The sequence below is a fragment of the Ambystoma mexicanum genome, chromosome 4p, assembly GCF_040938575.1.
Source record: "Ambystoma mexicanum isolate Mex_15411 chromosome 4p, UKY_AmexF1_1, whole genome shotgun sequence".
Lineage (NCBI taxonomy): Eukaryota > Metazoa > Chordata > Amphibia > Caudata > Ambystomatidae > Ambystoma > Ambystoma mexicanum.
This window is the reverse complement of record NC_090927.1, coordinates 184,196,031-184,209,357: the sequence shown is the minus strand read 5'-3', so window position 1 is coordinate 184,209,357 and position 13,327 is coordinate 184,196,031. Positions and strand designations below refer to the sequence as shown.

The 13,327-nt window shown below is 48.7% G+C and overlaps 1 protein-coding gene across 6 annotated transcripts in view; it reads left to right on the top strand.

Annotated features, from left to right (window-relative positions):
- The window catches only part of EFR3B (EFR3 homolog B), a 1,154,471-nt gene that overhangs the window by 999,524 nt on the left and 141,620 nt on the right, over positions 1–13,327 (top strand). For all 6 annotated transcript variants that reach the window (XM_069605670.1, XM_069605672.1, XM_069605667.1 and 3 more), the window contains one exon: positions 5,327–5,488. In XM_069605670.1, the coding sequence (XP_069461771.1) occupies positions 5,327–5,488 (162 nt within the window). The remainder of the gene's footprint in view (positions 1–5,326; positions 5,489–13,327) is intronic.

Below are 13,327 nucleotides of genomic sequence, written 5' to 3'. Positions count from 1 at the left end.
TCATCGCAATACCACATCAAAGATATGAGACGTTATGCGCTCAGACAACCGTATCAAATGTACCCTCGAACCGACGTGGTAGAAGGATGTCTGCAGATATCACTGAACATAGAAGAGCTATAAATGAAGTCTGACAAGTGTAAAGTGATGTCATGAAGAGAAGAAGCGAGGACGCAGTGAAACGATATACGAATACTTAAAGAATGAAGATGTGACTGATGTAAAGTGAATATATATGCGAATACGGAGAAATCCTTTACACTGAGATAAGAGATACAGTAGATGTATATACATAGACATGCAAGGTATATGAGCCGCATAGACGCTTGCTGCTGTAGAATATATAACATGGATAAGGCAGCCATGATGAAAAAATGGACGTCGACTCTGTATAAATAGTAAACAAGGAGCCTGAAGGAGAAAGACCAAGGCTGCAGAACTGACAGGCACTGGAATACATACAGCTCTGAGCAAGAACAAATATTTGTTTGGCTTGGGATCCAGGATTCCACAGCAAAAATCACTTGCAAGGCAGGAAAGGAATCGAAGAGGATAAACTACATACGTACAACATATTTCTCTTCGATTAAGCAAAGGAGTGAACATTTTCAAGTGCTAAGCATTGAACAGTTAAAGATACAGAAAGCATATGCAAGAGGGAGCAACCAAGTCTCCAGAAGACGAGAGGAGTAATAGCACCCAATATAATTGAATCAAATAGCACTAAATAGAAGGTCAGAATTGGCAAAATCGTGGTCTCCTCACACATGGTGCAAGACCAGAAACTAGGCCTATTCATAAAACTTCAGATAAAGATAGCAGTGTACCTTCACTCCCTTAAAGTTCAGAGGAAGAGAACAGTCAGCAAGGTCAACTACAGAGAAGATATTTGGCTTAGGGCCAGACTGATGAGAGATGGTAGGCTAATTGGTCAAGTGGGCAGTTGTCTGACATTGTTCTCCTCACCTGAGTTTCGTTTTGCTTTTGCTTTGGAAGAGAATATCAACCAATCATGAGGGCCTATGTGATGATGGACCATTTCTCCAGCATGGGGTCTGGCATGGATTCACATGCTCATGAATATTTCCCATCGTCAGGGCGGGAATCCTCGGTAAAAGAAAAAACAGTTTCACTTTCACTTACAAACTGTATTTATCCTCTAAACCAATCATTGAGCTCTGGGTCATACTGTCCCCAGCCAATGACTGCCCTCTCCCTAAGCCCCTCCTCTGGCAGCCATCTTCAGATTTTTACCGCATATTCAAGTGTTGGGAGTCCTTGTGTTTTGCTCTGAGAGCTTGTCTGCATTTTTTCATGCTTTTTCACTAAAAGGTTCGATTTCTTGCTCAAATAGAGCATGTGTGCCCTTTGCAACATCGGCCGACAAGCGGGGACACTTTTGTTGGGGAATGTAAATGCCCCTCAAAGGACAAATCATCAAAGTTTCATCGAATATTCCAGAAGAACACCGGGACTACTCCGCACTCCAGACCATATCGGAGGAGAAGGAGGTTCTGCTCTAGCTGCAGACTGCAGAACGTGTTTGTGGAAGACAAACACCTTCAATGCCTCTACTTTCTCCATCCCGATCTTAAGGAAGCAGATTGAGAAATATGCCTCAGGTTCACCAAGCAAACCCTGAAGGATCATCGCAGTAGGCTGGCAGCATGTCTCAATGCCTCAATGCCTCTACCCCGTGCAGGAAGCAGAGGCATGCTTCACCCAGGACTGGCTGGTCCCAAGAGTAGGCTTCTAAATCCTTTGAGGATGCTCCATCCGTGGGGGCCCAAGACAAGGCCAAGCGCCACAAGTCTGTTTCCGTCGGGGGCGCTGCGCAGGAGGGCCTCACGACGGGCAGGACACGCTCCTCTTCAACATCTGCTCCCATCTCCAGCCATCGCTCCAGCTCCTCCTCAGAGAGGAAATCCGCTAACCCAGCTAAGTCTGGCACCAGTGGTGGCCCATCTGTTTTCTACAAGGGATACATGTGTACCCGTATATCAATGACTGGCTCATCCGGGCCAAGTCGAGGGAAGTGGCAGTCGAACACACAGAGAGGACTGTCTGGCTACTGGCTACTGACGGATCTGGGATTCTCTGTCAACTATCCAAAGTCTTGCTTAATACCATCGCAGAACACGCTGTTCCTGGGGGCCAGACTCAACACAGTTTCCTACCTGGCGGCCCCCTCGAAAGAGAGGATATGGGCAGTGCTGGACAAGGTGCAGTGACTGTTGGCACTGAAGACCACCACCTTGTAGACCATCAAGTCACTGCTTGGCATGATGTTGTCATGTGTTATCTGATCCAGCTTTGCACGTTGCGGATGCAACCCCTTCAGGAATTCCTGGACCCTCTGTGGATCCAGGTGTCAAGAGGTTTCGCATACAAGATTGCTTTTGCCAAGAAATTCCACCGAGCGATGTGGTGGTCGTGCGTGCGCTCCAACATCACCGGGGGCACGGATTGCCAGAGCCCCCCATACCAGGAGACGGTCACCACAGACGCTTCGCTGAAGGGCTGGGGAGCCCACAACAGATGTCTCCACGCCAGAGGCCTGTGGCTGCCGGAGGAGAGGGATCTCTACATCATTGACCTGGAGCTGCAGGCTGTGTTCTGGGCCCTCAAGTCATTCCTTCCATCCCTCAACGGCAAGGTGGTGAGGGTCTTCATGGACAATACCACCACGATATTCTACATCAGGAAGCAGGGGGACACCAGGTCCCCAGCGCTTTCCAGAGAGGCGCAGAACATGTGGCACTGGGCTGTCGCCCAAGAGATGTTCCTCATCACTTTTCTCCTGGCAGGAGTCATGAACAACATCGCCGACTCCCTCAGCAGGGTGCTGCGCTCTTGCCATGAGTGGGAACTTTGACAAGATCAAGTTGATCGCCTATTCTGCAAATGGGGCAGACCCCAGATCGATCTGTTTGCAACAGCGACAAATTCAAATGCCAGCGATTCACCAGCAGGTTCCACAAGACGAGGAGCAAGTGGGATGCGTTTTCCTTCTCGTGGGAAGACCTGTTCCTGTACGCATTCCCTCGGTTGCGAGTTATCACGGTTGGCAAACCGACCTCTGCCCGGCCGTCCGAGAGCCCATTGCACCAGAGCAATCGCTCAGATGACGGCGTTCCTGTCTGGTGTGCTCCTGCTGGACATCTGCAGGGCTGCTACGTGGAGGTCTACGCACACCTTCACAAGATTGTACTGCGTCGACAGGGATTGCAGAGAAGAGTCCAGGGTCAGCCAAGCACTGCTACGCAACCTGTTTGCATGAAGGTGAGCCTGTTCCGGAGGTAAGAGTAATTGCTTCTGTTGAACCTTGCCATCTCCTGTGGTTGTGTAATGTTGTACTGCTATCTATTCTTTATTCATGAGCATGTGAATCCATGCCAGACCCCATGCTTGAGAAGGAACAAGTTACTTACCTGTAACTATTGTTCTCCAGCATGGGTCTGGCATGGATTCACATGTGAACCCTCCCTCCTGCTCTTCTGCGTTTCTTCTTGGTCATACTGCCACTTTACGTGCTATCAAATCTGAAGATGGCTGCCAGAGGAGGGGCTTATGGAGAAAGCAGTCATTGACTGGGGGCAGTATGATCCAGAGCTCAGTGATTGCTTTAGAGGAGAAATACAGTTTGTAAGTGAAAGTGAAATTGTTTTTTTGTTACCTAGGATTCCCAGCCTGACGACAGGGAATACTTATGAACATCTGAATCCATGCCAGACCCATGCTGTAGAGCAATAGTTACAGGTAAGTAACTTGTTCAATATTGTTGCAGAAGCCTGTCCACTGCTACTGTTATGTTATTATCTGTATTATACGTAGTTGGAGGTAGTTCAAGGCGTGCCTACCAGACAGGGGGCAGCCAATAATGTTACTAACACCTAAATGAACTATAGGTATATATGTTCCCTTAACCAATCCCTCCGCCCCATGGGTTTTTACTATTTGCCACGTAGGATGACATCATAGCTGACGTGCATTGAGGTATGAAGCCTTTTGTGTAATGGAAATGTATTCGAGAGTGTGTGAGCTACGAACTCTTTGTTCACCAGGTATCCCTATTTTATTGAGCTGATAATAAAGTACTATTTTGTCATATTCTTTGAGTCTGTCCGGTTATATGGACCTGACATCACTTATTGGTAATCCCGCCTGGCAATTGGAATGCTCGAGGTGCTATTGCACAATGGAGTCAAGGTTGTGTGTGGTGATGAGGTTGGTGATGCTTGTTGCATGGGTGATAGCTGAGCGGACGTTGGAGAGCATCAGTTTCCGTTTTGTGGACAGTGAGGAGGTGCTGATGGGCTTGGGGCTGATGTGGGTGAGATTGCTGCATTGCGGAGTCCATACCTTAGAGGAGGAGCAATGTCGTTGGCGTTGCCTGATGATGGTGGGGAAGGCCTGTGGGAACAGAGAGAGAAAACACATGGCACATGCTTACCTGTTCTCTGAGCAGGGGCTTGGGCCCCTGATCCTCCTGGTCTGAACAGGTCCCAACAGGAATTACCCTTTTCTTCATCTGCCCTTTACTTCGGACGCCCAGGCGAGAAATGCTGTTGATCTAAGAGTTAAGAGCAGAAAGGAAGAGGCAGGGCTAAGAAGGTGGGTGGGGCTTAGGCCAGGTGACCTAGATCCACCTGCACCTGCTCACCAACAGCAAAGGAAAGGAGGTTGGAGGGCTCCTTAATCAGGGAAAAACAGCGACAAATCAGGAAGGCACCAACAGTTTGAAATGATTGACTGGTGGGCTGGTCTTAGGCCAGGTGACCTAGATCCACTAGGCACGGAAAGAACGCACAGAAAAATGTGAGGGTCTTGTTATAAACTCTGCGGCATCATCCAAATAATTGTACATGGTCCTGTTGGCAAGGGCTTAGAGGATCTTCTGAGACCGACACTGTGACAGGCAGAGTAGATTGTTTGCGACATATAAATCTCTGGAAGAATCTGTGCTAGACAGCAAATACATCTGAATCGCAAACGATTGTGGTCGCGAGCTAGTCATACATATGTTTGCCTCTAATTGCCATAGCGACACAATCTTGTTGCAACTACTGGAAAATAAGTGACAATTTTATAGCAATAGCCTGGTTATGTCTTTTTACAAAACCACATTTAAGCTGTCGGAAGTCATGACGATTGAGACATGCATTTCATTAGATTTCCAGTAAACAAATGCATGGTGGTTAATAATGTCTTGCTCAACACTTAATGGTTTGCCTGAAGAATAGATCCTCATCTGTCCATTCCAGATTCCCTAACCCATTGTATTCCCTTATTCACCTAAATGTTTCATGTTTCCCTTTTTCTACAGCATGCGCAACAGTTATACCGACATATCTACTTGAGTTGTAATGAGAGGACCAACATTCATCCACATTATGAGGCCATCTATGGCATGCTTGCGATGATCAGCATAGAACTGGCCACCGAGGAGGTGGTGGTGGACCTGATCCGTCTGGTACTAGCAGTGCAGGTAGGACTGCTAAATGGGGTTTGTGGGTGAACTCTGTTGGTTTACTGAATATGCTCTCTCGTTGTGCTGACAAAGGGTTCCACCTGGGACCAGATAGGACATCAAGACCCTGGGGTATAGTTTACTGTCTTTATTAGGAGGGGTTGGTCACAGGTATGGAAACTCGTACAAAAGAAAAGGTCCGGATGGTGCACCTTAAATGGAATTGGGCCCATTCTCCCTTCAAACACCCTATCCTTGTACAATGTTTCTTTCCTGGTCTTTAGGTACTGTGGCAAGCAAGAAAAAGGACTCGCACCAGAGGATATACTTCTTAAGTGTCTTTATTCAACTTAAAAGAAAAGAATGGTTCACTAACCCTATTGATGAAAGGTGCATGCCAATAGTCAAAGGAAAATTAGTCCTCTGTCAAAAACATATCCACCAAACTGGCCCTACCACTTAGACAAAATAAAAGCAATGTAGGTCCCTGCACTCAGTGTTGGATGATAGGGTATTTCCCAGCTGCTCCAGGAATCTCTCCTGTCCATACATTCCTCAATTTCACAGTTCCTCAAGTTTCCCCATTTCAACAGCAGCAAAAAAGTCTTAATTTCCAGAGAAAACAAATGTCCCAAGTTCTTTAGATGGAGAAATATTTCTTTGATCCCTCTCCTCCACTTGTGTTTCTCTCTTCCCACTAGATCCTTGGATTGGGTGCCCTTAGGCCTCCCCTCATCTCTGTTCTTCACTTTCTTCATTGGGCCTCTCTGGCTCCCTTGGCTTTCCTTGTCCCAATACTTCGCTTAGCTCTCTGGTGTATCGGTAACCTCGCTCTTCTACTTGTGGTTCTCTCGCCTCATGTGGGTTTTTGTGATCCTTCAGCAGGTTGATCCTTCTAGAGTTTCTTGAGCTCTCGTAACCCTTCTCTCTCACTCATTCTTTCTCTCTGGGCCTCCATGACCATGGTATGGGATAAGGACACTCCTTTCTGCTCCACCACTCACTCTTTCCTCTCTCTGATCCCCATCAACCTGGGCTACCCGCATACCTTTCGCGTTGTAGGGTCCGCTCCAGTGAGGATGTGTCTCTTCAGCAGTGGTAGCATTCTTCCCAGCTTGCCGGTCTTCAGGTTTGGCTATTGGCGTTTTTTGGACTCCACTTGTCATGGCGTTCTCTCGCTCTTCTGCATTCTGGTTGGGAGCGGAGGACTTACTCCTCCCTTGGTCCCCGGGTTCAGTGTTCGTTTGTGGGTACCGGGCCCACCACATCTTTTCGGTTGGGCTAGGCTTCTCCACCCAGTATATCTTTGTATCGGGACAGCGGAATCTTGCTTTGGCGTTTGCCTCCCTGTGCGCCAAAGCCGGCTCTGCTTTGCAACACAACTACGCCCCTCTCCTATGTACTCGCGTTGGAGGCTTGCCTCTGTATATGGTTTCTCCTCATCCACTCAAGGGTCGTTGGTGCTTTATTGTCGCTCCTGTAATGAGAGAGCACGTATCGTTCAGCACAGGTAGTCAAATAGGTGAAGAAATAATAATTTCCTCGACCCACGCACATAGAGGTATTGTCCATATTATCTTGAGCCACACACATAGATGTATTGTCAGTATTACTGACTCCCTTGTAGGAAGATAATATCCGGTGTGTAGGGTGTCACACATGGGAGTGGCAATCCTTATCCGCTCGAGAGGAGTCACTCCCAGTAAGGTTCCGCTTTCCCAAGCACCTACGGACGGTTTTGCTTAGCAGCTCACCTCCCTAGCCTCAAAGGGGGTGGCTCCCCCTAGAGAAGAATGGGTGAAGTCTCCAGATCCGTCACAGTACCCAGGCCTTCTTGGGCTTTAAGGTGAATATCCAAATTCATGCAGGTTACCTTCTCCCTCCTTGCATTGCCGGTTTTAGGGTGACTCAAGTACTTGGTCTTGGATTTCCCAGAACACACACCCCACGACTCGCTCCGTTGTAAAGTCGTGTGACCAAACTGGTCGGAGAACATGGACGGCAAGGAGAGCTTGAGAGGTGTCCCTGGTTTCTGGCCTGAACTCTGCTTCCTCCTGGTTTCTCTTTTCCAACCCCTTTACTCTCACAGTCATTTCCCTGACTCGATCCTCATGCTGAGGTATGGCCCTATCAAGTGCCGACTGGGCCCACCAGAACTTGCCTTCTCTTACTAAATGCTGCTGCTTTTCCCACCTGAGTTCTTTCCTCTCCACCTGGTATTTTTGTGTCACTTCTCACCTCTCTGGGTTTCACCCTGCCCCTGTGTTCTCTGGTCTCGCTACCTGCTGTGGTGACCTCTGAGGCATCACCTACCTCCTTCCTTGTCTTTTATTCTCCCTCTGATGTTACACCTCCATTCACCTCGGTACCCTCTTCACTGCCAGCTGCAAATCATGGGTTTCCTTCCTTTACCCTCTGATGTTACCTTCTGTATTGCTTTTGCCCCTGGTGATGTCACCTCTTCGTTCTTCTTGGGTCTCACTACCTCCTCCTGCACCCTGGTTGCTACCACTTCCTCTTGCCTTCCACTCCCAATTCCTGATGTTACCTCCTCTTGCTGCAACTGCCCTCTTCCTGATGTCACCACCACGTCCATAACTCCATTAGATCTTCCCCCATCCATCTGCCTTTTCTCACCCTCTGATGTTACCACCACCTACTTAAACCACTTAGCTGTCACCATCTCTTGCTGCTCGCCACTGCTGCAACCTCCCTAATCTCCTACGTCTCTCCAGCATCTGCTTCTTCTAACAGTCTCCTGCCATCTCCAAACATGGGCCTCCTGCTCCTCCAACCCACACTGCCTGCTGGAGCTGAAGGCTTTTATTCTCCAACACAAAGATATATTTGCTCCCATCCTCCGGAGAATAGTGAATGCTTTGTTTCAAGAGGGCATGGTGCCTAAAGATCTGAAGAAAGTCACTATCACCCCACTTGTTAAAAAAAGCGGGACTAGATCCCAAAGATCCCGCAAATCTTCGTCCCATAACCAACTCGAACTTTGTTCTCAAACTGTTAGATAAAGTAGCTACACAGCAACTCCAATACTTTGTAGAGAACCAGGAGATTCTGCACCAGCAACAATCTGGCTTCAGAGCATCCCACAGCACTGAAACAGCCATGCTGGACTTGCAGAATCAGATGCTGACTTTGTTGGACGATAACAAGTTGGGGATGCTGATGCTCCTAGACCTTAGTGCCGCATTTGCTTTGGTGGATCACCACCTCTCATCAAGGCGCTTAGAGAGAATGTTGGTTGCTCGGAGGGAGCTATTGATTGGCTCCTGTCCTTTCTTTCCAACCGCCAAGCCAGAGTACACTGGGGTAGCAGTTTCTCCGACCCATGTGACATCCTATTCAGAGTGCCTCAAGGGGCCAGCTTATCTCCAATGCTGTTTAACATATATATGCGCACTTTGTGTAGCCTACTGGTGAAAGCCGGAGTGTCGTTTACAAATTACGCAGACGACACCCAACTCATATTGGAGTTGGGGGGTAGGAATCATGCCACGGGCAGTGAAGTGATCACTAGGGTTTACAAGATAATAGACGACTGGATGCAGGCAAACTGGATGTGCCTGAACGATTCAAAAACCGAACTGATGCTGTTTGGCTCCAGTCGTCAGCTGGAAAAACTGGGGGCAGAGTACAACTCATTCCAAATTAAGAATGCCACTATTCAGGTGGTCCCCAAGGTGAAGACTCTGGGTATGATGGTCGATTCTGTGGTCGACTCTCACGGCCAGACCAGTTTCCTCCAAAAAAACACAGCGTACTATCTCAGGCTTATGAAAACCATTAAGCCATTGCTTAATGAGGGAAACAGGGCAACGATAGCCAGAGCCATTATCCTCTCACGGCTCGACTACGGGAATGCCCTGCTGTTGGGGGCCTCATCCAAGGATCTATCCAGCTGTCAGGTGATCCAGAACAAACCGGTCAGGTTAGTGAAAGATCTGAAGAGGAAAGACCATGTTACTGAAGAGAGGCTTGCTCTGCACTGGCTTAGAGTAAAAGAATGCATAAAGTTCAAGGCTCTCTGCCTGGTACACAAGTGCCTTTTTGGGCACAGCGCCTGCCTACTTGAAAACGTGTGTAGTGCCCTACAATCCCAGTAGAAATCTACACTCGGGGGGAAAATGCCTCTTGATCGTGCCCAAGTTCAAGCTAAAAACCAGGCTGGGCAGATCTTTCCTTGTGCTGGCTCCTAAATTGTGGAACAACGTCCCAGAATCCCTGAGGTCTGAAGTTATTCACTCCACGTTTAGGAAGCTGCTGAAGACACACCTTTTTAGATGAGAATTCGGGCGAAGGCCATTTCTCAGGGACACTCTTTAGGCAGTAGCTATTTGTACTTGTCGTCCGTCTCGTACTTGTCGTCCGTCTCGCAGTATCAGTGTTTTATGTACAAGCCCCCTGATGCCCGTGGGCTACCGGCGCTATACAAAAATTAAATACATACATACATATAGTGTGCTCACTCCTACCCCTGGGTAGGACTTTCAGTGAGGGTCTGCACCTTGGGTTTGCAATTGGGGAGGGCTTGGGTTGTCTGTCATCCTTGTATACACCAGAGGCAGCTTTTGGGGCAAGGGGTTGGACCAATCTTGTAGTTTATCTGCCATGTTGGTTCTTAATCTTCCTCTCCTGTCCCTCGTGGATGTTACCTGTGCTATACTACCCCATTGAGGACCCACTCATTTAGGATACTTTAGTTCACTGGGCTTGCAGGTGGTGGGGAGGGGGGGAGTATCATTGTATCCATGACATACAACTCTTTCTGGGGAGCAATTCCCCAAACCTTTCTCACCATGCTAAACTCTGAGTGTTTGGGGAGTCACAGACTGGAAACAATGCATCTGCTGAACTACGTAGTTCACTGCAGGTCCCGCGAATGCCAGTAGACAAGTCCTTTGATATATCACGCTGAGCTGTAGCAGTATGCAAACACTCGCTACCCTCGTCAAGTGGGTGGAAATGAAGTCCCTTCCAGAGCGAGCTTTCTTTTTACACGTTGAGGTTTTGGGCCTGCTCAAGGAGGGCTTCAGGCTCTCTTCATTGGGGAGGGGGTGCACCAGCATTGCCCTGTAGGGACTCGCCAGGGGTTTGGGCAGGTGAAAGCTTTCATGGCTGGTCTGCTCTACTGGTGCAGCACTGTGATGCAGAGACTAAGGTGGGGGCCTCCACCTACCATCCTGGGCCCAACATCCACTGGCTCATGTGACAGCTAACCCCCTAGAGTCACCAAATTGCTGACCCCCAAAACTAGATGGGAGACTTCATCATAGTTTATACACTAAGTCTCCCGCTTTTTAGTAACCTTTGTTTTCCCTGTCCAGTAATGTTCTCATCACAGTAATGTCCCTTTGAGGCACAAGCAAAGCTGCACATTCACACTCCCATAACACTGGCAACCCCTGTGTAATTCCACTTCTCCCGCATACGCATATCCTGTGCAGGCGGAACCGCTGCAACACACACTTCCCTGTGCGGTTACTCTTTCAATGACACTTTCATAGCACACACAAAGGGATTCATTGACATTCATGAAACGCGCTCAGCCCCATGTACATCCCAGGCCCGGCTCCAGCAGGGGGGCCAGGGGGGCCAGGCCCCCCCAAGAAACTGCTCTGGCCCCCCCTAGAAAGGAGGCCTCTGCTCGGACCAAAAGTTGTTGCTGCTTGTGTGCCGTACCGTTTTCTTTTAGTTCCGTTAATGAACGTGAACAAAAGAAAACGGTACATGCACACAGCGCACACATCGCACAGTGGTCAAGAATAGGGTTAAGGGCAGGCGGGCTGCTATTATTTTATGAAGCCGCTTTTTGGACTCCAAAAAGTAGCCGCAGCAGCCCGCCTGCCCTTAACCCTGGAGCACTGCAGTAAGTGGCTAAGTCACTCACAGCGCACGCACACAGAGCAACACAGAGCAAGGCTGCACAGCTGGTGCTGGATCGGCGCACAGGCTGCCTTGGCCCACGCCTGCGCAGTGGAGTAACTCTGCTGGAAATGTTGGGCGGGACATGACATCTGAAGAAAAGGTGCCCCAGCCAAATTAATGAAGACAAAATAGTGTGCCATGAAAGTTGGGGGGGACAAAAACCTCTGCCCCCTCCTAAAATTACGCCCATGTGCCTGCGCATTGTTTGAGCATTTTCACGTGCCCTCACTATGCGCAGGAGTGGGCCAAGCCTAAAAACCCTTCCTTTGCTGGCACAAACATCATAATGCAGTGAATGCAGACAAGGGTCGGACCAGCTGCAGTGTCATTGCGCCTACAATCTACGTTGGAACTTCCCAAGTTCCAAGGCTGGAGTCAGTTGGACTTGGAGACAGAGGGTAGAATTTCAGTTAAAGGTAAGTGCTGGAGGAGGAGGCAGTGGCCAGTCTGCCGTAGCCCCGGGGTGGCATACTTGCCAACCCTACAGATTTAGGCTTTAGGCAGTAGACTACTGCTTTTTAAGCAGTCCTACAGTCTACAGATAATCTGAACCTGCAGCCTGCCATAGAGTCACATAAATGACTACTCGCCACTTTAAAAAGTAGTAGCCTACTGCCTACAGCCTAAATATGTAGGGTTGATTTCAGTGACAGAGCCTACTGCTTTTTAAAGTGGCGAGTAGTCATTTATGTGACTCTACGGCAGGCTGCAGAACCAAGCATGCAACACATAATTATACATTTCTAACATTTCAACATCTTTCCATGTTGTTATTGTTATTTTGCATTTATATAGCGCCTTATATACCATTGGTATGGTCTGAAGGCGCTGGTAGGTTGAACGCCCTTGGGAACCGAGGTTCGGGTCAGTGGAGAGATTAGAGAGGGTCAAAGGTGCGTGTGCGCACCAGGTATGTGTGCAGCTGGTGCGGAATTTCTGTGGTAGCTGCTTCCTAGCAATAGGTGTGGTGGTTGAGGAATCAGGAGTATGTGTTCGGTCTGGCAGGAGTTATCCAGTCCGAGTGAGGCAGCGTTAGGCCTGACGAGAACGCTTGGCTGGGGGTGAGAAACCAGCAATGTTTACTTAGAGTGATGGGGAGTGAGCGGCGGATGTTGATATGAGAACAGTTATACCGAATGGTGTCATAGTATCTCTGTGTTCTACTTGAGTGGTGGTGTAAGGAGAGAGTAAGCGTGGGGTGTGAAATGAAGTATGCTCTTACAACGGTTCCTTGCGTTCCACATCAAAGTCTGCACATTACGCAATTCAGAGGGGTCCGGTCCGGTCCGTGCGATGTGTTTTGTTTCTCATCTGCTCTTATGCACTATTCATCGGGTCAGCGAATTCATCCGTATAGCTTACTCCTCCATCTAGCATAATCATGCGCTCTGGTCCATTCATTCATTTGTTTCGTGCGTTCACCCGCTCCCCAGGCTCATCTGTTACGCACTCATTCGCATCAGATGCTCATCCGCCACTTGTCAGTTCTGCATTCATCAGCTCCGTTCACTCTTCCGTACAATGTACTTCTGTTTTGTGTACACTCGTTTTCTCGCTCTTATTTCTCGTTCGTTCGACGCATACCCGTTCTCTCGCCATACTCAGCCGCTTACTACACTCGGTCGCCCGACATACTCAGCTGCTTGCCATACTCAGCCGCTCGCTACATTCCGTCGCTCGCCAGATTCAGCCGATAGCTGTACTCAGCCGTTCCCTAAGCTCCTCCGCGGTCCATGTTCTTCCCCTCATTACACTCAACCGTTTTCTACATTCATGTGCTCTCCATATTCATTCAGCCGCATTCTACACTCATGTGTTCTCCACATTCATCTGTCCACCACATTTATTGGCTCTTCATATTCGTTCGCTCTGTACGCTCACCGCCCTCCACAGTCATCCGCCCTCCACAGTCATCAG